The 27,130-nt window shown below is 56.3% G+C and overlaps 1 protein-coding gene across 1 annotated transcript; it reads right to left on the minus strand.

Moving 5' to 3' along the window:
* Window positions 1–1,652: 1,652 nt before the first annotated feature.
* LOC144938553 (uncharacterized) lies at window positions 1,653–26,990 on the minus strand. The gene is made up of 15 exons (XM_078866484.1): window positions 26,932–26,990; window positions 26,505–26,547; window positions 22,274–22,357; window positions 21,885–21,997; window positions 20,971–21,046; window positions 20,242–20,432; window positions 8,758–8,870; window positions 6,608–7,003; window positions 5,858–5,996; window positions 5,184–5,281; window positions 4,791–4,863; window positions 4,375–4,426; window positions 3,689–3,749; window positions 3,104–3,212; window positions 1,653–2,136 (listed from the first exon to the last, which is right to left on the minus strand). Coding segments are annotated over exons 2-15 (1,656 nt in total). The 5' UTR covers window positions 26,507–26,547; window positions 26,932–26,990; the 3' UTR covers window positions 1,653–1,987.
* Between the last annotated feature and the right edge of the window lie 140 nt (window positions 26,991–27,130).

A 27,130-nucleotide genomic window follows, 5' to 3' on the forward strand; every position in this document is an offset into this window, starting at 1 on the left:
TGGTACAAGGGCAGGCACCAGCTCACACACCTTGGTACAAGGGCAGGCACCAGCTCACACAGCTTGGTACAAGGGCAGGCACCAGCTCGAACACCCCCAAAGAACCCACTGGGGGTTGATTTCACCTGGGTTGAGAGTTCGACTCCCGCTGTGGTCCCACGGTGCGCGAGTTAAAGTGCACAAACGATGCGATCCTCCGCCCCCAACCCTGTACCACCCCCGTATTTCACTGCACTACGCATCTGTACCACCCCCGTGTGTGTCACTGCACTACGCACCTGCACTACACACCTGTACCACCCCGTGTCACTGCACTACACACCTGCACTACACACCTGCACTGCACACCTGCACTACACACCTGTACCACCCCGTGTGTCACTGCACTACACACCTGCACTACACACCTGCACCACCCCGTGTGTGTCACTGCACTTCGCACTTTTTTAGCGATGGCCAGCGGACGGGGCTTACATTCGTTGGTCTCTCAAAAGGCTGCTTCAGTGGCGGTGGGGGCTAGCCGGTACAATATATATTTGTGTTTTTTACGCAGCGGTAAATATAACATTCCACATTTCCCCCCCTATATTCACTTGCCCTAATGGGGCAAAAGTCGACTCTACAATTTACTCGGGTTCATTCGGAAGCCGGGCATCCCTGGTAAAAACAAAACGCGGTTGATGCCCACCACGACATCCGGAATATACAGACCGCGTCGGCGTCGGGGGTGGGGTTCAGACGTAGAACGTCTCGTCCCATTGTATTGCATCTTCAAAGTCACCGGTGGACTTGCCGCTGCGTTCTACGGTCACGTGGGCACCGAGATCGGTGGACCCTCGACGAGTGAGGAGCGGCTGACTGATTCAACCCGCACCACTCGCACGTAACCACGCGTTATAAACATTTTTCGCAAGCGCTGGAAATCCGCAACTCCCGGGGAGGTTACAGTCTACCCACGGGCGATGGAGAGTTCACATCCCCGCTTCACGGCGGAACGCCACGCGAAGGCGTTCGTTAGTATCGGAGGAGGGGTTGGGGGGGTGGTTTCATTGACCCCTGGGGGCTCTCGTCTCGATTGGCCACTAGCTCAGTTTCCCCGCTCGGCTTTTTGAAGGTTAATCTTTGTTGAAGTCGCGTCAAGCGCGGGTGGGAGCGGGCGGGCACAGAATATTTATAAAAACGACGGCAACTTTATTTTTCCGACAACCGGTTCCCCCCCCCCGCCCCCCCCCCGCGGTTAAGTTACAAAACGCGATTCGAGATCTAGTCCGGAAGATAAAACATAAAACATTCGACGACGACGCTCGACTCCGTTGTTCGTGTTTAAAAGGTCACCGCACGCTCCTCCCAAGGCCGGAGTTCGCTCCTCCCCCGTCGCTCCCACGGCCGCATCGCCCCGGCCTTCACCAGCAGCACGTGAGCCCCCCCCCCCCGCCCCCCCTCCTCTAACTTCTCATCTAGACCTTGGTGTCTAAAAACAATCTAAATGTAAAAGGTGCTTCCCTGCAACTGCTTGCTCACGCTACTGTTGGCGGAGGGGGGGCCCTGAACAACGCTCCAGGGAGCCCTGTGTGGGCCCCCCCCACCCCCTCCCTCCTAGATTGTATTTGGTCTACTCTTCCACGCTGGCCACCGCCGGTGCCTTCGAAGAGGCGGGCGCGGGCGCGCACGCCTCGCGCTGTACGCGACCGAACGTGGTGCCGTGGCGAACCCATTTACAGTACGCTGCTGGGTGTACAGACGAGATGGCGGTAGCGGATTTTAAGAAACCTGCGCCGTTGAAATTCAACGGCCGAGTGCACGCACACCAAGAGACCGAAGCTGGGACCCTCTGGATCGCACACACCACAGCGGCCGTCTCGGTCACCGTCGACACAAACTCATGTACACACATGGGGGGCGGGGGGGGGGGCGCTCTAGTCTAAATGTAGATGTTGGCTTTTTGTCGAGGCTGGCGGTGGGAGAGGGGTCCGGGCCCCCCTTCCTCTCACAGCCGCTTGCCCGGCTTCACCTTGCAGGAGGGCGCGGTCGTTATGAGCCCCCTGTGTCGCATCATCGTGTTGGCTTTCGCGTCCTTCGCCGCCTGAAGCCTTCTGCAAGGCGACTGCTGATTGGACAGCTGCTGCTCCTTGATGACTGCGGTCGAGGGTCAGGTGGGTGGCAACAAGACAAGAGCGACGGTCGTTAACGGAGCGAGAGGGTCGGGCCCGTGACCTGCCTGCGGGCGGGCGTTCGACACTTCACGTGGCCTCAACGTGCACATAGCCTGGCACAAGCGTCGTGGTGACGTCACCGCCACTTAGTGGCGAATGGCCGTTGTTGTTGTGTGTAGCGAGTTGGCACAGTTGGCGCATCTGTCAGTCATCGCAAGTCTGTCAACCCATGCCACCCTGGGTCTGTTCCGTGAACTCCTGCAAGCGAGCCCTTGGACGCTTCATGTGGCCTCAAAGTGCACCGAGCATGGCACAACCGCCGTGGTGAAGTCACCGCCACTTCGTGGTGAACCACGGTTATTCTGGGTAGTAGTGAGTGTGAGATAGCGAGTGTGTAGGTAAGTGAGTGTACGATGATACGAGTGTGTGGATAAGTGTGTGCGTAAGAGAGTAAATCAGTGTGTCGGTGTGCGGGTGTGTAACCGAGTGAGCTTGAGCGTGGCTATATGAGTGAGTGGCTGTATGAGTGAGCATACGAGTGACTATGAGTGTGAGTGAGTGTACGAGTGAGTGATTGATTGACTGTATGAGTGAGTGAGCATGAGTGAGTTTGAGAGTGACTGAGTGAGCATGAGTGCGACGATAGGAGGAAGCGAGAGTGAGTGTACGAGTGAGTGAGTGTACGAGTGAATGAGTGAGTGTACGAGTGAGTGAGTGTTCGAGTGAGTGAGTGAGTGAGTGTACGAGTGAGTGAGTGAGAGTACGAGTGAGTGTACGAGTGAGTGAGTGAGTGTACGAGTGAGTGAATGTGTGTACGAGTGAGTGAGTGAGTGTACGAATGAGCGAGTGAGTGTACGAGTGAGTGAGTGAGTGTGTGTGTGAGTGTACAAGTGAGTGAGTGAGTGGCTATCCGAGCGAGTGTGTGAGAGTGGTTGAGGCGCTGTCCGCACCACCGTCTCGCCCGTGGATTCCTGTCGCCAGACTCAGATCTTCGGGCAGCTCCTGAGCCTGCGCCACCGCCACGCGGCTCCTCTTCTCCCCGTCCACGTCGTCGTCATCCTGCGACGAACACACACACACATACACACCGTCGTCACCACCACCACCCACATATCCTCTCTCGTCTCGGCTACATACACGCACGTGTACATGCATGCAAAGACAAAGATCCCCCGTGCAGCCTTAACAGACTGTTGGGGCAAGTGCTGTTCGCGGGCACCTACGAAAGGCCGGCACGGCACGCGAGGCGGAGGTGTGGCTGGAACCACGACCTTTGTCTCCCCAGTACCGATGTTTACGCACCGCACCAGTTAATAATTTAATGCTGAGTCGACCTAGGGGAGGCCCAGGACCTGTTCAGATATTCGTCATGGGCAATCGAACTCGTGTCGCCAGCTTTGTAGTGCAGTGCGCTAACCTCTGCGCCACCAATCTCCACAGCATGTGTGATATACACATACACACACACGTGTGCATGCACGCACTTTGCAAACGTAACATTTCGGTTTTTTTTTTAATATAATCGCTTCACTTGCCAGGTTTTGGTCGTCGTCTTCAAGCTCGTTAAACGTTCTCTTGATGTTCGGCGAACAAAATCTGTGAAAGGCGCGCAAAGAAACAGGGAGAGGGTGCACGCTTGCAATTACAGAAGACGAGCCCCACGCACAGGAGAACACAACGAGAGTTCACGTTACACATCGGTCTGGCGCCGCGCAGTTCCCGTGAGAAACCACAGACACGCACGCGGCGGAGGCAGCCACAAGCGGCGCTACCGACGATTGCCCAAGCTCTGTGGACTTACACATCGGGATGTTCGGGCAACTCCCATTAATGTGGCAGGAAACCGGGGCACGCGGTAGCCCATACAGGCGGAACGAGTGGAGTTCGCACTTTGCCGTACCGCCTTCGGACCAGCCAGTGTACGGCACACCCCCTTGACGCGCACACGGGGAAGGGATTTTCTCGACGTCCGTGTGTGTTCCGTCAACCCCTCGCTGCTGCTACCTCTAGCGCTGGATTACAGGCCACTTGCATAGCCACCACCGTCCAAGCACGTAAGAGACGCAATCACAGTTAACCGTGAGAAATATAAAAGTTGGGCAGGTTACGTCACGATGGCTAAGAAGGGATGGTGGCCGAGACCAAGGGGGGAGCGGCAGTCCAAGGAAGGAGACTGCTGGGAACGCAGCAGCAGCAGAGGTACCGACGGGCTGGGCCTCACCTTTTCAGTGACAAGACGACTCCTCCTTCCATCTCCATCTCGCTGAGCCCCTCTGAAGCGGGGAGGGGGGGGGGGTTGGAAAGGAAAGCAAAACTCAAAAAAGCAATCGCTGTTTGTCGAGTGCTGAGGCGGCAGGGAATAAGACGGGCGGCGTCGCACGCACGCACGCACGCACGCACGCATCCCGTCGCACGTTCCCGCACGCAGTTTGGTCTTTGTAAGGGGTTAATTGAATCGCGGGTTTACGGAAGCGAACGGGCAGCGGGTTCGGTGTTTTTGGCGAGCCGATCGCACGCAACGACAAATGCGGTCCATTGGATGATCGCGCTCGTCGCGTGACCCCTTTGATGAGCGTGTTACGGGTCGACTCTGGACGACCGAGGGGATCGGTGCATGGAGGGGGGGGGGGGCGGTACCTGGGTCTCCGTGCCGCCGGTCCACCTCTTCCACCTTGACGAGGAGGCTCCCCTCCAGGTGCGTCACGCCGGCCTGCGTCACGCGCACACACGGCCCCCCGCGGTCACGCGCGGCAACCACCACCACTACTACCACCACCACTCAATGGCCGGTGCCTAGGACCGCTGCTACAGTTGCAGCTATCGAACACGGGCGGCGAGACTCGGCACAGGCTACACCTGCGCACTCGTGCACACGGGGATCTTTGACGTACGTGTACATGTGAGAGTGCGTGCGCACACGCATTTCCGATGACACTGGGCACGTGCGCTCGTACGTGTACATACACACACACACACATGCACGTGTGGTGACGTCAACGGTGAAATCCAGGTTGCGTGCGTGCATCGCACCAGGGACGTCTCTGCGTTGGCGTCGCCGTTGGTGGCCGCGTGCCGCGCGCCGGCGCTGCTCCTCGCCCGCGCCGCCATGGAAGCCAGGCAGACGATCACTGCACACGGGGGGTTGCAATGCATCACTAAACTATAAACCAGTAGACAATTTTTATTTATTTTATCAGTTAGGGCTCACTGAGCCATAAAGCTTTTTTCAGAAGAGACCTGGCCATAAATGATAGTTCAACGAAGTGGCTTATCACGTGGAGATTTACCGCAGCCAAATACTCTGAATGTATGTTGATTCTAAATTTTGAAAAACCGGAGGACCCGGAGAAAAATTCATGCGACCACGGGGAGAGAGACACGCACACTCCTAAAATGCAGGTGTCAGGGTCGGGATCGAACCCACTACCTCCTGTATACCAGGCGAGGTAGTTAAGATATCGGCACCACGGTGCTACATTGAGAAGGTCCCGCTACTTTGGGATGTTTAGCCAATTCCATTCCAGAGCGTTTGACTGGCAAGTCCTGATGAGCAAGCATCCAAACACTGACCTGGCTGCATATTAGTACCGAGTATACTTGGCATTCCTTTGGCGTCATGCATATGGGAAAACATGAGGTGTCTGGAGGTAACACAAGTAAGAGGACATCATCGCTCAAATCGTGTGTGTGTGACATCTGCTTACCATCCTCTTGCTTGATGACCACGGTGGGCTGATGGCAGATACCTTGAATCTTCTTCGACCCTTGAACTATGACATCGTCCATGGTGGACGAGTCGGCCGTGTCATGTGACCTGGGCTTTATGGCCGTGCTGCTGATGACCTGTGGGGTAGTGCAAATGTCAGAGGTTACGGGACGCCACCCACGTAACTATTCACCCCTCGATCTGTTCAAGGAGTCGTGGCGATTCGGTGTCTTTTACTGCCTCTCAGGCAATGAACAACAATCTGACCAAATTTATGTCGTAGGACCCTCCCACCACCCAGCCAACACGAATCAAACTGCAACGTATGCAAGCGTTTGATGCGCCAATTATTACAATTCTCACAACTGATTCCAGCAACTATATACAAATTTCACCTCTATATTTGGTTTTGAGCATTGTCTTTCATGTCAACGGCGAACGGAAAACGACAGTAATTAACTTGTTAAAACGCCTGTATGCATGACGGTTTAAAGAAATACATCTGTGTCGGACTTTCCCAGAAATATTTGCGAGTCAAAGGTGGGAGAACCACGCATTAATGGCATTTTTTTAACGTTGAATTCATGGTAAAATGTATCCCGACAGTTGTGACATTTCTGCCGTTGGGAATTCGGTCCAGCCCACAATTCGACACCAGGCCAGAGAATCTGGACCGCAGCTGAAGATTCCCACGGTACTCGACCTGGTCGTCCCACGATAACGTGGGAGCAATGAAAAAAAACCTCACCCCGAAGCTCACTGGCTTCTCCACTTGCTTCTCCTCCACCGCGCTCTTCTCCACAGGTCGCACCACCTCCACCCTTTGACCCTGCCCTTGCTCCTGACAGGTCACGACGCTCATGGGCGCCGCAGGCCCCACCACGTGGCTGCCAGTGGTGCTGCCGGTGCCACCGCCGGCGCCAACGCTATGCTCATTCGCATCGCCCCTGCAGTCGGCGGTCGCCCCCGCCTGCTCCTTAACCACGCAGTCCGAGCTGGTGACCCAACGCTTGCGCTGGGCGAACTCCAGCAGCAGGGCGGCCTCCAGCGGCAGGGTGTCCGTGTCGAGCGATGCCACCGCTCCCGCCGGTGCCTCCTGGGTGGCCAGGCTCATGATGATGCTCGCCGGCTCCTGCGCGTGGCTCTGCGCATGCAGCCACGGATCGCACGCCAACATTAGGCCAACGTTGCCGTGTTTACTGGGGTGATCGATTTCAAATCGGTTGAACGGCCGCCTCGTGCCGCACCTGCGTGCGGCTGCGTCGTCAAGGGCAACGTCTCATGCGTGGGGAAACAAAATGGCCGCCTGTTTCTATTGCAAGCTCTCGTCGTGACTTATCAATAAAAAAAACTTGTCACCATTATCTGATTCGGTTATGGGCCTCCCCCTAGGTCGACTTAGCCTCCGATGAGTACTTGGTGGTGGTGTGTAAATATAGCCACGAGGGAGATAAAGGCGGCTGAGCGTGATGCTGGCCACCCACCCCCTCGTGTGCCGTGCTGGCCTAAAATGGGTTATCGTTATTTCGTAAGTATGTGTGTCTACTGCATGCTAGTGTGTACATCTGTCTCTGACGATGCGAGTGTCTGCATATGTTTGTCACCTACATATTTGTGTTCGTCTATTTGTGAGTATATGTGAGAATGTGTATGTATGTCTACTACATATTAGTTTTCATGTATTTCAGAGTATCTGTGTGAATGTATGTGTATGTCTACTACATATGTGTATCTGTATCTCTGAATATCTCTATGTGCATATGCGTCTACTGCATATTAGTGTGTCTATATCTCAGTATCTTTGTGAGTGTGTATATGTCTACTACATATTTCTGTATCTCTATCTCGTAGTATCTGCGAGTGCGTATGTGTGTCTACTGCATATTAGTGTATCTCTATCTCGGAGTATCTGTGCGAGTGTCCGTCCATCCGTGCCTCTTCGTGCACGGTTACTCCACCGAGCGTCCAGCGGCACATTCCATCCTCCCCCGTGCTCCCCCTCCTCTTACCCCAACGCGCCGGCTCTGCCGCCCCCCCCCCCCATGCACGGGAGCCTTCCCCCCCCCCCGCAACGTGCCGTGCGAGGCCAAACAACGACCGCCACCGCCCGCTCTCCGCTCGCGTTCCCAGGCAGGGGGGCGGGAGCGCCCGCGATGTTATCGGCGTGGAGGGGTTGGCGGCGGGGTGGGGAACCAGAAAATGTTGCCGCGATCGCTCGCAGCCGCGTCCCCGCAAACCGGTCCGGTTGGAACACCGATGCGGGAGAGAACCGTTAAATGCATCGCAGAGCGGTTCGGGTTTTTTTTCTTCCCCCTCCCCCATCTGCCCCCCCCCCCACCCTCCCTGGCCCCAACGGTATCGCATGTACAGGAGGGCAGTACAGAAAGTCGGTCGCCTGACCCTAAGCACCCCCCCCCTCCCCCCGCCGCGTGCCGGTTTTGAGCGTTTGGAATTTCGTCCGGTAACGTTGCGTGGGCCGATTGCACGCACGGCGAAGCTCGGCAGGCAACACGAGCCCGGTTAATTTTCGGAGGGTCGAACAACACCATGGCTTGCCAGGTGTTGTAGGTGGCGAGGAGTAACCAGGAGATGGCATTACTGAGCCTCACACCACCCCCCCCCGCCCCCCCCCCCCGCGTCGCATACAAGTGGTGGGTTTTGTCCCAGGCCAAGCCAAGCCACTTATTAATTAATGTAAGAGGCCAAAACGTCCCCTACGCTGGACGGTCCGGATAACGACTCGGCTCACTTCGGGTCCTACCCATTGGTATTGCGGACGTGGCTCATCACCCACCCCCCCCCCCCCCCCGCTGCGGAACGCTGGCAATGGTTCAAGCGTCGCGACGCGCTGACCACACGGCCCGAACCGGAGTGACACACCACGGCCCTCTCTCTCACCTCCTTGGCGCTCGGTCGGTCTCGCTCTCCCGCCTGCCCGCTCCCGGGCGCCTTGATCACCAGCGTCATGTGACCCTCCGTGTCGCGAGATTGCGGGGAGTAGCCGGAGCTCTCTGAGATGGGAACATGGGGGGTGCAAGCGGCACAAGATTGGGGCCGAACGTCAGCTACGAGGAACCGTGAATCGCACATCATCGTCATCCTTACAGGGTCAAATCATAGCCCGTGGTTCAGGGATCACAGACGCATAGCCGGCACCGCTGAGAACCTGAACTCGAATCCAGGACTCAGTCGCGTGACCACGAATTAAACCGGGTTCTCAAGTGTCGCTGGTTGATGGTTTCAATGAAGTCACCATAGGCTCACATGGAGATCCGCAGACTCGCGTAGAACGAGTTGCGAGTAGACCGGAATTGTTGCGAGGTGATGGTTTTCAACACAGCCACCGATGACCACACACCCGGAATGTACATAAGACCGTCTCATTACAAACCATGCTGTCTACGAGCCCGAACTGCGGCCAATGTCGTTGGATCTCAGAAGCTGACCCCCACAGGGACGACGCGAATACCGGACGCGCTCTCACAAAACGAACGGCCCTCTGGACCCGCTCGAACGCTGGAGGTTTGCGGCTGCAGGAGCGGGGGGGGGGGGGGGGGCAATCCGCGAGCGCCCGTGCGGGGGATGGCGCCTTAAGCAGGGTAGGGGGCACAGCTGGTGCATCATCGGCCAGTCATCTCAGTCAGTCAGCCCATGCCACCTGGGTCTGTCCCGTGACCTCCCGGCCTGGCACAAGCGCCGTGGTGACGTTAACGCCACTAAGTGGTGAATGTCGACTGGTGTTGTTGGTTTGCGTGTATTAAGGCTGAGTGAGGAGTGAGGACGAGTGGTGCAGTGGTTAGCACGCTGCGCTATGATGTGGATCAGAAACGTGGATATTTACAAGAAAGTATTGAATAAGGAACGGACGCAGGCTTGAAGTTGTATTGAGGCACAGGAAGAGCGGCGCGCGGGTTTCAGACTGTGTGCAAATGAGAGACACTTCATGTGACAGCCTCCAAGTGCACCTGGCCTGGCACAGGCACCATGGTGTGGTTACCTCACTGGTCAGCGAGTGGCGAACGGCAGGTATCGGTATTATCGGTCCGACCATCCGCGCACGGGTACTTAACGTACTGCCCGCGGCGCGCGTGTGACGAGTCGAGCGCGCGGCTTTGTTCCCCGTGTCGGGCGCATCGCTGCACGCCAGTGAATCGCATCGCACCTGACTACCGCCTGCGTTTATAGGGGACGGTGAGGAATGAGAGGGAAGATAAGGGGTGGTCCGCGTGTGCGTGCCCGTCTGTGCGTGTGTGTGTGTGTGTGTCTGTGCTGATGGGTGTGTGTGCGCGTCTGTGCTTGTGGGTGTGTGTGCGCGTCTGTGTAAATGTGTCTTTATATGTCTGCGTGCTTAGTGGAGTAGTGTAGTGGGGAGCGCGCTGCACTACGAACCTGGCGACCCGAGTTCGATTCCTGCTCATGGCAAACACCAGTGACGATTATTTTAACCGGTTCTGGGCCTCGCCTAGGTCGACTCGGCCTCAAATGAGTACCTGGCGCGGTGTGTAAACATCGCTACACGGGGAGGGGGGGGGGTGTGAGGACGGAGGATCTTTGTCAAAATTCATCACTGCGAGCGTCACGTGGACACAGAGGACAAACCACCCGAGGCCAATTAGCGGCAGCTGAATTAAAACTCCAAAAGGTTGAAAGAAAAAAGAGGCCGAAGAGAAAAGAAAGGAGAGGGGGGCAGGAGAGGGGGGCGGGAGGGGGGGAGAGCTTTGAAGGCACCTGTGCACGCATGCCGATCCCAAGTTCAGGTTTCTTTTTAAATCACCCGACCCCGACCGACACGCAGACTCGGCGGTAATTTGGTGGCCGGTTCACGCGTCGGGGCACGCTTGGCTTGCAGCGAGAGAGCTCTCCACCCCCCCCCCCTCGCGCGCTTCCGTTCAGCCCATCATCATCACCGTGTGTCCGCCACGGTGGATAAAACTCGTACCGCTTTGTGGGGGCACGTCAACGGAGGTTGTTTTTTTTATTTCCTCCCGTTAATGGACTCCGGGGGCTCTGTCACAGTAGGAAGGTGGAATTTCCTTTCCACCACTGCCTCTAGGTTTGCCGACGGACGCGGGCGGGCGGGCGGGCGAGCGAGCGAGCGACAGCGCACAGTCTGGTGCGTAGTAACCAGCTAGGACGACCGTGACCCATAACCTCGCTTGGACGCAACAACAGGCGAGACATTTCATTCGTCAGTCCGTGAAGTCGCCGCGCTCACTGGCGGCGCGCTCGTTGTGCACGGCCGGGGGGGGGGGGGTGCGAGCGCTCGCTGCGACCCACACGGAGCCAGCGAGCCGTCGTATTGGTTAAGAGTCTCGTCCGAGAATCGGGAGAACCGCTCGATTAGCACGGTTGGCTACGAGCGGTGCGAAAGAAGTTCAATGTACGTGCAACTTTGATGGAGGGTAAGGTGGGGGGGATGGCTGCATCCTTCCTTTCAAATTTGTTTTGAGTGACAGTTGAGAGCAGCACTCGAAAACTACCCATGAGGAGAGGGGGTGGGAAAGAGGGGGGGGGGGGGTGGAAGAGGGGCAGGGGTGGGGGAGGGCAGCCCGCGGGGGGGGGGGCAGCGCTGATGGGTTTCATCAGGCCTCCTAAACAGGGCTCTGAAATTGATTTTGAAAACAAGCATTCAATGGATTTTCGGTGTGGTCGAAACATCAATGAATACCGACTGTGGATCCGCCCCAAGACAGTTGTTGGGAGAGGGGAGAGAGAAAGTACCCCCCCCACCCCCCCCCCCGTGTCGCCCCCCACACTCCACCTCCCCCTGGAGCCTGGGATCCCGTGACAGCGGCAAAGTGGTCTAAGCAAAGTCACGTAGAAGGGAAATAATAATAAAATGTTATTTTATTATTATTTTATTATTTTCCTTCTACGTGACTTTACCGAAAGAACCAATAATATGAATCTCTGCAGTCGAGAAAGCTTTAAATCGAAATTTGGTCCGAGCAAGTTCTATATCATTTTGTTCGTACGATTGTGGATGCGAGCGGGGTACATCAACAACAAAAAACAACAAAAAACAGCAAGATACACAACCCGCAGAAGACACAGGGGAGGGGTGGGGTTGACAAAGACACGCTCGAGTGAAGCCCACAGATTTCACTTCTCGTCGAACGGTGCGTGGCTTCCCTGTGGCGAGCAAGTGGGCGTGAGACCGGGACACTGAACCCATAACACCTTGGGGTTTGTCCTGTGACCCCATCCCCCTCCCCCCTCCAGCGAACCTACCTTGCACCTAGCCTAGCACAATTACCGCGATGTCACATCTACTCAGAGGCGAATGGTTCTTGTTGTTGTTTGCGCTTGTGAGCGTGCTTATTCATCTGTGTGCGTGTCTCTGAAAGTGTGTCTGTGTGCGTGCATGCCCGTCGTTTTGTCGGACTGCGTGATCGTGTGCGTCAGTGTGTATCGGTATGAGTGCGTGCGAGTGACTGCGTCTCTGTATCTGTACGAGTGTGTGTGTCTAACGGTCTGTGCGTACGTGTATATGCTTGTATCCGTGTGTGCGTGTACTTGCACGCGTCTATCTATACGTCTGTACATCTGCTTATTTCTCTGCAACGCCTCTATGAGTTTGTCTGTGTGTGTTCGTGTTTTCCCCTCTGTGCGCATACCTTGATGCGCGGTATGCTCCAGTGTGTGTGCGCGACTTGATATTCGTATGCGGGCGTCTAACGGCATATGCGGTAACGCAGAACCCCCATGTGGGTGTGGACTACGTGTCCGTGTAAGACTTGTATATTTAGGTAACTTTGTGTAAGACTTTGCGTCAAATTCCACTCGTTTTGAGATTCCATCTTCACCGCGCGCTTTGCTTCTGTCTTTCTCTTTAAAGGCGACCCCTTTGCGAATTACCAATCATCAAACTCCGTTCTGCTTCGTCCACCCACTGCCCTAGCCAGCGACATTCTCTATCGCTTCTCCGTTGGAGTCTCTGGTAAACTTTCCTTGTTCGGCTCCTATCGTTAAACCACGAGCTCTGCGCATTTCGTGAGTCGTGTGTGGATTGTACATCGGCAGTTCGCCAGTATTGATTCAAGCGAGCCCGACTGCTGCTGCTGATGATGAGACACTGCGTGTCGAAACCGGCCCGTAGTTTTGCTTGTGCTTAACCAATGCCGCTGGAAATTACGCACATCCAGAAAGCCGTGCGGCTGATGGAAAGTATAAAAATCCTTTTTTACATAAAAGTTGATGCTTATTAATTTCGTGTTTTAAAAAAAGTGCGCGTTTAATGTTCTGTGTTCACATCTGCCTCTTTCTCACGAACATCTCCCCTTCCGTAGCAGCACTTCCTCTTTGTGCTGCACCGCAACGAGAGGGCGATGGAGTCAGGGTGCTCTTCGTCTAGCAGTGGATAGATCATGGCTGACGATAACGATGATGAAGACGATGTGAACCATTTATCCCAGCAGCCCACGCGATGCCAACGGCAAACATCTCAAACTGGTCCTGGGCTTCACCTAGGTCAACTCAGCCCAAAGCGATGAGCCGATATTGTATTATTGTATTATGCGGTCATACTCGGCACCGAGGAGACAAAGGCGGTCGGGCACGCCCCCGACAACCTGGGTTCAACACCCGTTGAGCGGCAAACATCTGAACCTGTCCTGGGTCTCCCCTTGGTCGACTCGGCCTTTAAAATAAAATTGACATGTGTGTGTGTGTAAGAATATCAGCGGCGGATTTAAAACCAATAAAAGAAACCTCACGCCACCGTTGAGTTGAAGGTGCCGCGCCGGGAGATTGAACCGGCGACAGCTGCCATCGTGGCCCGTGCCCCTTGCGCCGAACGACCCGGGGCCACATTTGCGAACACTAAATGTGGCCTTAAAAAAAGTTGCGCGTTTTGTTCTTTCAACAACAACACAAAAAACAAGTATATAGCAGGAGCAGTGATAGTTTTAAAAAAAAGTTAATAAATAACAGTGGCTGAGCCGACGGATGATCTGGCAGCGGCAACAGGAGGGACCGGTTTTGCCGTGGCTGTGAGGAGGGTGTGGGGCAGACGGCGGTTCTGAAACCCAACGCGTTCTGGGAAATGGTCGCGTTACATTCGCTCAAAACCAAACAATTCGCAGGCTCCCAGACGCCTCGCCCCCGTCCCACCACCACCCCGAGTAGAACAAGAATGTACACGCGACACTTCCCACCAGCATCAGCAGCACCTTCACCGTTTAGCAGCGCACATGGGGGGGGGGGGGGTGATGGGGGGGGCTCAGATAGGGCCCAGGTGTTTTCCCCAATTCCACCCCCCACCACACCACCCACCACCACCACACCACACGACCACCATACCATCCACCACCACACCACACGACCACCACACCACCCACCACCACCACCCACACCACACCATCCACCACACCAACACACCACCCACCACACCAACACACCACCCACCACACCAACACACCACCCACCACACCACCCACCACACCACCACCCACACCACCCACACCACCCACACCACCACCACCCACACCACCACCACCGGGGGTTGGCTCCGCTACTCTGCCTTCGTTGTTTTGTGTTCGCAGGTGGCGGCCGCGTGGCCGTTCGTTGTTGGCGCACCAATCCAGAGGTCCGCCGGTAGCCGTATCGAAACTATCTCCCGGCGCGGCATTTGTAAACGGGGACACGTTTCTGAAATCTCCACTATCACCCACGCCCCGCGCTCCCTTCGCTGGCGTGGAGCGGTGGCACGGTGGTTAGTGTGGGGCGGTGGTTAGCGAAGAGTGGTGGCACGGTGGTTAGCGTGGAGTGGTGGCACGGTGGTTAGCGCACCGCGGCTATGAACTTAACGACCCGAGCTCGATTTGCCGGCCGTGTCCAACGTCTACGATGAGCGATATCTGAACCGGTCCTGGTATTCCCGCCACCTCCTTTGCCAAACTCCCACTGACCGTTGTGGTGAAGTATGGTCAAACAACGCAGGCGACTGACACGGCATCGGGAGGCCTCACGCCAGTAGTGAATTGGCAAATGACAGATGATTACCAATGTAAAATCAGATTTTTCCTGATTCTGGTCAATACTAAACTCCAGCCCTAACATCACTCCAACCCCAAACCAGCACCAATTTGGAGACTTCCGTAAAACGATGGTTTCATCATTATCATCATCAACCTTTGGCATTCTAATAAAAACCTATCCGTACGCCCTTTGCGCTAACTCTATTCAACAAAATGTCATCTGGCGATGATGCTGCAGCTGCATTGTCAGTGGTGCACAAGCACAATTAACACACTCACACCCATCAATAACACCGTGGCCTTAAAATGAAATTGAAGTATATATAAAATAGACGACGTTTCGGGCAATGACCCTTTGTAGTATATATATATAGAGAGAGATGGAGTTAATAAGGGTGAATAATTAAGGGTGCGAGACCTGCACGTAACTCCACACGGACCGCTGCGGGTAGGCTCACCAGCAAAATAAGAATCACCGTGACCTATGACCCCAATGCGGCTGCAATCGGCAACGTGGCCTCGATGGGAAAAATGAGAACAAAAATCCAAGAAAGAGAGAGAGAAACACACACGGACGGAGACATCTCAGCTGAAATGTCACCACCCCACCACCCCCTCCGCACATCGCATTCCGCCCACGAGAATGCGTGTCGGCTCATGCGAACCCCAGCGATTCCTAATCCCATTCACTTTCCTGTGAATGTGCGCGCGCGCGTGTCTGTGTGTATGCATGTGTGCGTGCGTGCGTTTGTGCGTGGTGCTGGCCACCCACCCACCTCGTGTGCCACTGTGCCGGTCTTTATAGGTGCTGCTACTCGCTGACAGCACTTGCCCCAACAGTCTGTTAAGGCTATACGGGGATCTTTGTCTTTGGCCATACCACACCTATATGCACCGTGCCGGCCTAACTAGGTGCTCGTTGACAGCACTTGCCTCCTCAGCCGTGTGTATGCTACACGGGGGGTCTTTGTGCGTGTGTCTTTGTGCGTGTGTGTCTGTCTGTGTGTCTGTCTGTGTGTGTCTCTGTGCGATAGTGCAGCGGTTAGCGCGCTGCGCTATGAACCCGGCGACACGAGTTCGATTCCCGCTCACGGCCAACACCAGTGACGATTATCTGAACCGGTCCCGAGCCTCCCCTAGGTCGACTCAGCCTCAAATGAGTACCTGGTGCGGTGTGTAAACATTGCCGCTAGGGAGACAAAGGCGGTCGGGCGTGGTGCTGGCCACCCACCCCCTCGTGTACCGTTCCGCCTTCATAGGTGCTCGCTAACAGCACTTGCCCCTACAGTCTGTTAAGGCTACACGGGGGATCTTTGTCTCTGTGTGTGTCTGTGTGTGTGTCTGTGTGTGTGCAGCACTTGAACCTGATGGCGGCACCCTGGTTCTTGCACGATGTCCGTGATGCAGTCACTTTTAGTCTCTGTTGATGGTCGGCGACGCGGCAATCGACTCGTCTCGACGAGCTGTGCACGATGCACCACTACGGTGCGTACCGCGAGCGCTCAGGGTTTCGACGCAATCGTCCTCGCTGCGTTTCGACATCGAGGAGTGGCACCGATTTCGGATTGATTGGTACCCCAGTCGCAGAGTTAAGTACACCCCTAGAAAGAATAGTGTCCCAGAAATAACATATCTTATTGCCTCGGGAGTTTTGTATTATTTGGTACCCTGCGGTGCCGCCATAAGGATCATTTGCCCCATAAAGTCTGTTCAAGGCTATACGGGGAACTTTGTATGTGTGTGTGCGAGTACCTGGTGCGGTGTGTAAACATCATCACGAGGGAGACAAAGGCGGCCGGGCGTGGTGCTGGCCACACCCCCTTGTGTTCTCGTTCCAGCCTTCATTGGTGCTCGCTAACAGTACTTGCCCCAACAGTGTGTTCCAGGCTATACGGGGGATCTTTGTCTTTGTGTGTGGGCATACCTGTGTGCACAGTTAAGCTGTATAGGTGTGAGAGATTTAATCCCGATGGCAATTACTGACCGACTTGTAATTTGGTGAGTTGGTGCTAAGTGTGTGTCTGAATGTGTGAGCGAGTGCATGGGGGGGCCGGGCGTGGTGCTGGCCACCCACCCATCCCCTCGTGCGCCGCAGCGCTGCTGCTCGCTCACGGCCACTTGCCCCAACAGTTTGTAGAGGCTATACGGGGCTCTCAATGTCCTGATAGTGGCATTGCCTTTGTACTGTTCGACTTTTGGCGTCCTCTGGTCTAACACTGTTTGAGACGTCGCAGTTTTTTGTTATTTTCTTTGAACCTATCTAAGTGACTTTACCGAAAGACCCAAATTATATTAATCGACGGAGTGAGTGGACTGGTGGCCACGGGAGGTAATGACAGGGGAGTCAGCCTGCAGTACGGATGAACTGGTGGCTACGGGAAGTAATGACAGGGGAGTCAGCCTGCAGTACGGATGAACTGGTGGCCATGGGAATGATCGAGAATAGGAGCGTGGCCAGGTCTAGAACCAGCGAGAAGATTCGGGAATGGGGGCGTGGCCTCACATCGTATATAAGGGGTAGATGCGAGGGAGACTCGGGGCTGTTGCAGTGGGGGGGGGTCTCCGCCTGTCCAAGTGTGAGCACGTGGCTCCTTAATAAAATAAACCATCTCAAGGCGAGTGCGTCGGAGTCGTCTTTACACCAACACCCGCCATTCGCCACTAAGTGGCCGTGACGTCACCACGGCGCCTGTGCCAGGCCAGGTGCACTTTGAGGCCACGTGAAGCGTCAAAGGCTCGATGACAGGGGGTCTTGGGACAGACCCAGCAGGTGACTGAGAAGACTGGCAGATGCACCAGCCGTGCTCCCTACTGTGCCAACTTTCTGCATCTTAGCCGCCCGGCGCTCCGCTCGTTGTTGTGAGCGTCGCTCCCTCCGCCCTCCGTTGTTGCTGGAGGGCGACTGCCTCCAACTGCCCAGTAGCAGCGTCCTTCACGAGCCTCATTCGCACGCACACACACACCCGCCCGCCCGTACACACACACACACACACGCGCGCACACATACACACACACGCGCGCACACCGGCCCACCCGTGCATTTCCCCTCTGCGGTTTCTGGCCATGGCTCCAGGTGCGGCTCGTGCCGAGCGAGCGAGAGAGCGGAAGGCGGAGTTCGTCTGCGCGTGTGTGTGCATGTCTGCGCGCGTGTCCGTGTGTGTGGGTGGGTACGTGTCTGCGTGTGCGTGTATGTCAGCGTGTGTGTGCCTGTGCGCGCGCGTGTGTGTGCATGTCTGCGCGCGTGTCCGTGTGTGTGGGTGGGTACGTGTCTGCGTGTGCGTGTATGTCAGCGTGTGTGTGCCTGTGCGCGCGCGTGTGTGTGCATGTCTGCGCGCGTGTCCGTGTGTGTGGGTGGGTACGTGTCTGCGTGTGCGTGTATGTCAGCGTGTGTGTGCCTGTGCGCGCGCGTGTGTGTGCATGTCTGCGCGCATGTCCGTGTGTGTGGGTGGGTACGTGTCTGCGTGTGCGTGTATGTCAGCGTGTGTGTGCCTGTGCGCGCGCGTGTGTGTGCATGTCTGCGCGCGTGTCCGTGTGTGTGGGTGGGTGGGTACGTGTCTGCGTGTGCGTGTATGTCAGCGTGTGTGTGCCTGTGCGCGCGCGTGTGTGTGCATGTCTGCGCGCGTGTCCGTGTGTGTGGGTGGGTGGGTACGTGTCTGCGTGTGCGTGTATGTCAGCGTGTGTGTGCCTGTGCGCGCGCGTGTGTGTGCATGTCTGCGCGCGTGTCCGTGTGTGTGGGTGGGTACGTGTCTGCGTGTGCGTGTATGTCAGCGTGTGTGTGCCTGTGCGCGCGCGTGTGTGTGTATGTCTGTGCGTGTGTACAGTAAGTGTCCCGCCGTTGTATATGGGTACGTGCCTGCGTGTACGTGTGGGGCAATGCGCACGAGGGAGTGTGTGTGTGTGGGTGCCTTTGTCTTTATCGGTGTGGATTTGTGCGCTCGCTTACTGCACTTGCCCCAATAGTCCACAAAGACCCGAGCGCCTTGGCGTGCGCGCATTTGTCCGTGCGTTCTAAACTCATCTGTTCAGCCACGCGCGCGTTCCCTCGGGCGCTTAAAGCGTGGCGACCTCTCAGACCGCACACACCACGGATCATCACCACCACCACCACTACCACCGCCGCTTTTCACTTCGTTCTCCCCTCCAACTTTAGATCCAACAATCAAGTCCCCAAGCGTCAAACTCCGCTCACAACAACAGTCCGGCTGTGCTCGAGTCTGCGCGCCGAGCAATAAACACGTTAATTTGTTACTAATCAGCCCGATAACCCCCGCTAGCGGTCTCAACGACGTCGCGAGTAACAAACCATTTTACCGAGCCTCCACTGTTTAGTTGCTACGCATGAGCCGAGCAAAATCGCCATCGTCACCATCGTCACCATCGTCATCCCACCACCGCACGTCACGGCAACTTGCGACCGAAGCAGCCTCGCCACGCACGAGCTCTCCTCTCGGTTGTTTTTGCTCCCATTTCTATTCGCTTCATCGTTGACATTGTGGGGCGGGGGGGGAGGTGTGAGCCACGTCAATTTCCAATCGGAGAGGAAATTTTCGGCAGCGAGGCGCCCTCCAGCACCCAAACGTGGCCAACCGACTGAGATTGTCACGTGGTGCGAAAGCGTCTTCACGAAATGAACGGTCCTGGTGGTTTTGGCTCGCCCACGGGTGACTCGTGAGACTCCACTCGACAGGATGTACCGCAGTGGGCTCCACAGAGGTCAACGTTAAAAAAATAAACACGAAACTTTTTCATTTCAATTTATTTTATCAGGTGTAATGCTCACGGGGCTATGTAGCTCTTATTCAGAAGCGCCCTGGCTATCACAAATGATAGCTCAACCAAGTGGCTTGTCATCGCGTACACATTTATAGCAGCCAAATACTCGAAACGCGCGTTTCTAAATGGAGAGAAAATCCGGAGGACCCGGGAGAAAAATCCACACAACCACGGGGGGAACACGCAAACTCCAAATATACAGCATGTTGCAGGGGTCGTGATCGAACCCACGGCCTCTTGTACACCAGGCGAGGTAGTCAACATCTTGCCACAGCGGTGAGATGTTGACTACCTCACGCCAAAGTGAACAAAAGGCAGAGACAACGGCGATGCAGCACCGCATGCCGCTCAATCGGAACACGCGCAGCACCTAAACGTCGCACGACCCTCGTGGGAAGGCGTCTTGAGACTCTGCGACACCTTTCCTGGGCGAATAAGGGCGACGATACTCGCGACAAATCGTGTTCCCGACAGCGGCCGAGGTCACAATGACCGCGTGCCGCGCCACGGAGCCCGACTCGGGTTGTCCATTACGTCTGGGACACGCTGCGCTACGACACGCTGCGCTACGACGCTCTCGTTATTATTATTATTGCCATCGTCGTCGTCGATTTCCGCGAGTGGCGCTCACCTCTGGAGTGGTTCGCCGGCGCCTTGAAGCAGGGCGGCGCTCCGGTGCGCCCGCACGACACCACGCACGAGCCTGCCGCGCCACCGCCGCCACCGCCCGTGGCACCGCCGCCACGCTCCGTGCGCAGCGCCGCGCCGTGCGGCTCGCCGCTCCGCTCCAGCGCTGCTTCGGCCTGCGGCCCCGGGAGGGCGCTGGGACCACCGCGCGTCACAACTCCGCGTTACAACGTGGTGGTGCCGTGGTGGTGGTGCCGTGGTGGTGGTGCCGTGGTGGTGGTGCCGTGGTGGTGGTGCCGTGGTGGTGGTGCCGTGGTGATGGTGCAGTGGTGATGGTGCAGTGGTGATGGTGCAGTGGTGATGGTGCAGTGGTGATGGTGCAGTGGTGATGGTGCAGTGGTGGTGGTACCGTGAAGGTGGTGCCGTGGTGGTACTGTGATGGTGGTAGTGGTGCCGTGGTGGTGGTGGTGGCAGTGGTACCGCGGTGGTGCCGTGATGGTGCGTTGGTGGTAGTGGCCGTGATGGTGCGTTGGTGGTGGTGGCCGTGGTGGTGGTGGCAGTGGTGCTGTGATGGTGCCGTGATGGTAGCATGATGGTGGTGGTGGTAGCAGTAGTGCCGTAGTGGTGCCGTGATGGTGCCATGGTGGTGGTGGTGGTGCCGTGGTGGTGGTGTCGTGATGGTGGTGCCATGGTGGTGGTGCAGTGGTGGTGGTGCAGCCCGTGCCCTGCTCACCTGGGCGAGCGTCTGACTGCCTCAAGCGTGTCCTTCAGTGAGCGGTTCTCCTCCGTGAGGGCGTTCCTCTCGTTAACTGTGCACAGCCCGGGCAGAAACGACCGGAGGCAAACATCACGCACACGCAGGGATCCCCCGAAAGCTTCCTGGGAATAATTTAGTCGTCTCCATAAAATTGATCAACACATTCGCCGACTACACCGTGCGGTCTTAACAGAAAAAAAATCGATAAAGAGACCAACTTACATCAGGCCATGTCTGTGCTATGAGGAAGAGCCAATGGTCAAAACGTCACCGATTACTGACGCTTCCTTTTAAGGCCACGTGCCCACAGGTGTTGGTGACGGAGCGTGTCGAGTTTGCTTTTCTGAATCATCGGACACAAACCGTCGGAAGCTCGGACGCGAAGCAACAGACGACGACGACAACAATGACAGCCTGCACAGACATTCATGTGCCAGTAGGGGGGATGATTGCATCGTGGATATGGTGGTGACGGTTGTGATGATGGTTATGGTGGTGGTGATGATTATGGTGGTGGCAATAATGCTTTTGGTGGTGGTTGCGATGATGGCTATGGTGGTTGTGATGGCGGCTATGGTAGTGGGATGATTATGGTTATGGTGGTGGTGGCAATGATGGTTTTGGTGGTGGTCGTGATGATGGGTATGGTGGTGGTGGTTGTGATTTGATGATGGCTATGGTGATGGTTGTGACGATGGCTATGGTGGTGGTGATGATTATGGTTATGGTAGTGGTGGCAATGATGGTTTTGGTGGTGGTTGTGACGATGGGTATTGGTGGTGGTGGTTGTGATTTGATGATGGCTATGGTGATGGTTGCGACGATGGCTATGGTGATGGTTGCGACGATGGAGATGATCGTGGTGGTGATGTGGTGTGCGCTGCACGCACTGAGCTCTGTGATGAGCTTGAGGTTCTGCTGCCGGACGCTCTCGAACTCCACCTGCTTGCGCCGCATGTGCTCCTCCGTCACGATGCAGCGATCGCACACGCCAGCACGGAGCCTGCCAGAGACGCGGGGTTCAGTGGGCGGGGCCTCGCGAGCGGTAGGCGGGGCTAACGACGGTGGGCGGGGTCACATCTATGGTGTCACCAGACACATCACGCGAGGCGTGGCTTGTCGGGGGTTTCCCACCTTCGGGAGGCAGGATGTTGGGGGCATCCCATTTTTAAAAAGGGGCCTGAGTAATCGACCAAACCACCAAAGTATCGATTCCAATTAATAGTCGATTCGTCGACTTAACGGTACCAGCGCTGCTCAAGTCCTCCTCCCTCCTCACCTGTCCTCCAGCACCTTGATGTTCTCATTGAGAAGCTTCTGCTGCTCCCTCAGCTGCTGATTGGCAGTGAACACCTTCTCCAGCCTGAGTGAACACGCACGCACGCACGGCACCGTCCGTTGAGTGGACGGGCAAAGACCTCGTAGACCCTCGTTCAGAGAGAGCAAGGCGCTTCGTGCGCCCCGGCCTTGTTATGGTCCAATTTGTTGCCAAATCTGAGATGAAACCACGAAACCACAAAACCACTCCACCGGGGATCAGCACGCAGCAGCAGCAGCAGCAACATCGCCCCCGACTGCGAAATTACTGCAGACCGTGCGTCTGCGCGGAACACAGCAGCGCCTTCCTGTACTCCAATTAGCCCTGTGCTATAAGAACAATAGCACAAACACCAAATATACTCAATGATTATTATCACCACGACGATTATTTCAATGAACGCTCTATTTTACACAACCATGGCACGAATTTCGATTTAAAGCTTTCGTGACTGCAGGGATTCATCTTCTTGGTTCTTTTGGTAAAGTCACGTAGAAGGGAAGTAATAAAAAAATAAAAATTAAACAAAATAATTCTCACGACGTTTCGGCCACAACGCAAGCAGCCGTCCTCAGGTGAAGAACAGGTCTGTCAGAAAGACAGCTTGCGGGCGCCAACGTGCGAGCGCTAGCACGTGGTGCTAACTTGCGGCCGCTAATGTGCAGCGCTAGCTTGTGGCCACTAGTGTGTGGGAGCTAGCGTGCGGCACTAGTGTGCAGCGCTAGCGTGCGGCGCTAGCTTGTGGGTACTAACATGCGGGTGCTAGCGTGCGGCGCTAGTGTGTGGGCACTAATGCGCACTGTAGCATTCAGTGGTTAGACCCCTGCCCCAGGGTCTCGCCACGTAAACCACGGGTGGGTGCCAAGACGCCGGTGGTGTCGGAGACTCTTATTCTCGTTCAGCCGCGGCGCGGCGGTTGCTGCACTCACCTCGCTCGGCGTTACATTCGATTACCGACCACCGCCGAACAAACCGATCGTGGACGCACCCCCCTCACTGCCGTCTGTCCTCACCGACGCGCACGCTGACCGCGCGTGGTGAAGTATGGTCGAACACCACCCCCCTCCCCACCCCCGTTCCCTCCCATGATTGACATGGCATGGGCAGGCATCCGCTCTGGCAGTGGATTGCCCGTCCACAGTCGTGAACTTGCTGTCGTGCGTTCACGTTTGTCGCGCGCGGGCGTTGTAGTCAAGGCAAAGGTGCAGCCCTGCAATGCCCCTCGTTCGAGCCACCGCTGGCGGAAGGGGACTCCACCCGAGCCAACTCCGCCAGAGAGAGAGAGAGAGTCTCGCCTCCTCTTTCACACTGGCCAAGGCAGACAGACCCGACGACGACGTCTTGGAACATGGGCACCCACACTTTGCCCCACCCACCCGCGGATCGACTAACCGTGGCGCGCATCATAACACGACGTCGTCACGCTGGCAACATTGCAACTCGTTGCGTCGTTCATCCGCGGGACACTTCACGCGCCGCTCGCCCGCCACGGAATTCCAAAGGGCTGAGCAATGGGCGGAGGAGGGGGGAGGCGGCGGTGATGATGATGATGTGATGTCTGTAGGAGCCTCTAAGCTCAGGGCAATGCCAATGGCATAAGTCACTTCCGACACGCAGCGACGGCAATAAACCGCCCGGCTATGGCAGTGCAACGACTTGAAACACATAAGAACAAGACCCCACCCCCCTCACCCTGTATAGCCTCAGCAGGCTCCTGGGGCAAGTGCTGCGGTGAGCGAGTGGCACTTCTGAAGGCTGGGACGGCATACCAGGGGGGGGGGGGTGGGGGGGTGGCCAGCACCACGCCTGGACGCATTTGCCTCTCACCGCACCAGGTACTCATTTAAGACTGAGTCGACCTAGGGGAGGCCCAGCACCGGTCCTCATGGATACCGGCCATGCACGAGAATCGAACATGGTTTCGCCGGTTTTCGTAGCGCAGCGCGCTAAACACTACGCCACCGCTCCCCACATACATACAAAGATAAAGGTTCCCCGTATAGCCTTAACAAAGACAAACGTAGCCTTTAATAGACTGCTGGGGGCAAGTGCCGTTTGTCTGTGAGGCCAACAACGGTGAAGGATGCGATGCCCATTTTCAATAAGAGGGAGTTGAGTCCGGCACGCTTCCCCGGTGGTCGTGTGAACGCCGCAGTTGGACTCGCAAACCTGTCAACCCCTTATCAGTGTCTACCTCATTCATACCTGTCAACCCCTTATCAGTGCCCTACCTTATTACAGACCAAGTCAGACCTCATTGGTCACCTCGTGCTCCTTATAAATCTCAGCGTATATCCTACAAAGTCCCATCACAAGGGAGAAACTCAAACAAATAGACACGTTGGATTTTCTTTTTGCACGTATTGAAACGACTGTACGCCGTATGGACCTGCCTGAAAACTCAATTTCCCTGCACAAGAACACGGGGTAATGAACCGTGTGGGTTGACAGCTGCGGCCTGACTCTGGAGAGATAAAGTCGACAGCGACTGCCCAGTGGCTTGCCCGCCCCGCACTCAGCAAGTGCCACTCGTTGCCGCGTAGAACAAACACAAGACCCCCCCCCCCCTAAGAGGGGGGAGACGCAGAGAGGTATGTCCCGGTCGCTCAGAGCCACCAAACAAAGGTTTCTTTTTTTAAGGGCCCCCCCCCCCACGCCACCCCCCCCCTACGGAATGCGATTTGCTGAGAGCTTCGTAAGCCGATCTGAGTGGGGGTGGTGGGGCTTGTTGGAGATGATGAAGAAGAAAGGGGCTTTCTGCGTCCTTTATTGAATGTGCCGAGTCACTTTTTAGATTTGTGGTGGAGTGGGGAAGCTCTCCACCCTACCACTCTTACGGCTCGACTTGCGCTCTCTCTCTCTCTCGGAGCGCGCGCACACGCAAGCCACTCAGCTGTAGATACACACACACCTGTAGATATACACACGCACACCTGTAGATAGACACACACACGCACACACCTATAGATACACACACACCCACACACGCCTGTAGATACACACACCTGTAGACACATACGCCAACACACACAGACGGCCGGACACGCAAGCCACTCACCTGTGGACACGCACAAAGATCCCCGTGTAGCCTTAACATACTGTAGGGGCAAGTGCTGTTAGCGAGCACCTATTAATGCCTGCACAGCACACTAGGAGGTGGGTGGCCAACACCACGCCCAACCGCCTTTGTTTCCCTAGCGGCGATGTTTACACACCTCACCAGGTACTCGTTTGAGGCTAACTCGACCTAAGGGAGGCCCAGGACCGATTCAGATAATGGTCACTGCTGGTGTTGGCCGTGAGCGGGAATCAAACTCGGGTCGCTGGGTGCGTAGCGCAGCGCGCTAACAGCTGCACCACCCCTCCCCCTAAACACACACCTGTAGACACCCAACTCACCTGGAGACACACACACACGCAACGGTACACACATGGACACGTGCGCCCCACCACATTTCACTGAGGGATTTTTTTCCCCCTATCATCAAAGGCCCTGAAAGTGCCGCTGCCGACAGCCCGTCGCGGGAACGGTCGCCACCACCCTGCGGGTTATTTTGAAACGCGCGCTCCACGCCGCGACGAGTTGCCAACTCTTGACAAAACACGTGGCCCGGAGCCTTCTTGGCGGCGCATTCGGCTCCGTCGGTCAGCGGCGCTCGGACAAGGGAGGCGCTCGCTCGGAATTGCCATTGAGAGACGGAAGGAAGAGGAGCAAACGTTGACGAGAGAGAAGATGAGGCAGATCAACAGCGACGTCATTGCAAGGGTTAAGAAACGTGAGCGGGGCTCGGCCCGGAAGCGTCACGCCAGAAGGGATGATGGACGGTATGTAGATGTGTGTGTGTGTATGTTGGAACTTCTTTCGCACCGTACGTCGGCAACCGTGCTAAATCTCAGGTGCGGGGGTGGTCGAGGCTAACGACGGAGCATCAGCCAAAGGAGGCGACGCGCCCTAGGGGACGTTCACGGTGGAGATGGAGCGATTAAAACGGATGGCGTGAAGGTTCTGGGCATTTCCATCACATCAGAGAGACGGGGTACGGCTTGTGGAGGGCCTTCATCCAGCAGCGGATTGACCACGGCTGGTGGTGATGATGACGGTGACGACGAAGATGAATCCACGAACGACTCGTGTGAGTCAAGTGGCGCATGTCGAGTTTGTGGGGATGTGGACGGGGTTCGCACTACTCACATACAGCGCTCCTGCTTCAGCTTGGACAGCTGCTGCGTCAGCCCTGCACGCGGAGAGCGAGAGGGTCACGGGGAGAGCATTGGCGGTGGTGATAATCATCATCATCATCATCCTAGCGCTGACGACGACAACGATGATGATGATAGCAGTGACGATGCTATTGATGGTGATGATGATGGCAGTATTCATGATTGCAGTATTGATGACAATGCTAGTATTGATTATGATGATAATATTGATGATGCGAGTGTTCATAATAGCATTGATGATGATGGCAACAATGATGACGACGACAGAAGAGACTTCGATTATATGATGACAGTACACGTGGTGGCAATGACGACGCCAAACCAGGCGATGACAATGATGACGGTAACCGTGACTACGACAGCACAGCTGGGTAGATGATAACGACGACGACCCCTACCTTGCACCTCCCTCTCGTGCGCGTCCAGCAGCCGCCGCAGGACCTCGCTGAAGCTCTCCCCCGCCGCCGCAGGGGCGGCCCCCCTCTCCCTGTCGGCCGCGCCGAGGCCCCCCGCCAGCAGAGGGTGGCTCCCCACCGGGTGGGCCCCGGCGGGCCCCGCCCCGGAGGCCAGCGGCCCGCCGCCCTGGGCCCCGTGCCC

The sequence above is a fragment of the Lampetra fluviatilis genome, chromosome 22 (genome assembly GCF_964198595.1).
Source record: "Lampetra fluviatilis chromosome 22, kcLamFluv1.1, whole genome shotgun sequence".
Lineage (NCBI taxonomy): Eukaryota > Metazoa > Chordata > Hyperoartia > Petromyzontiformes > Petromyzontidae > Lampetra > Lampetra fluviatilis.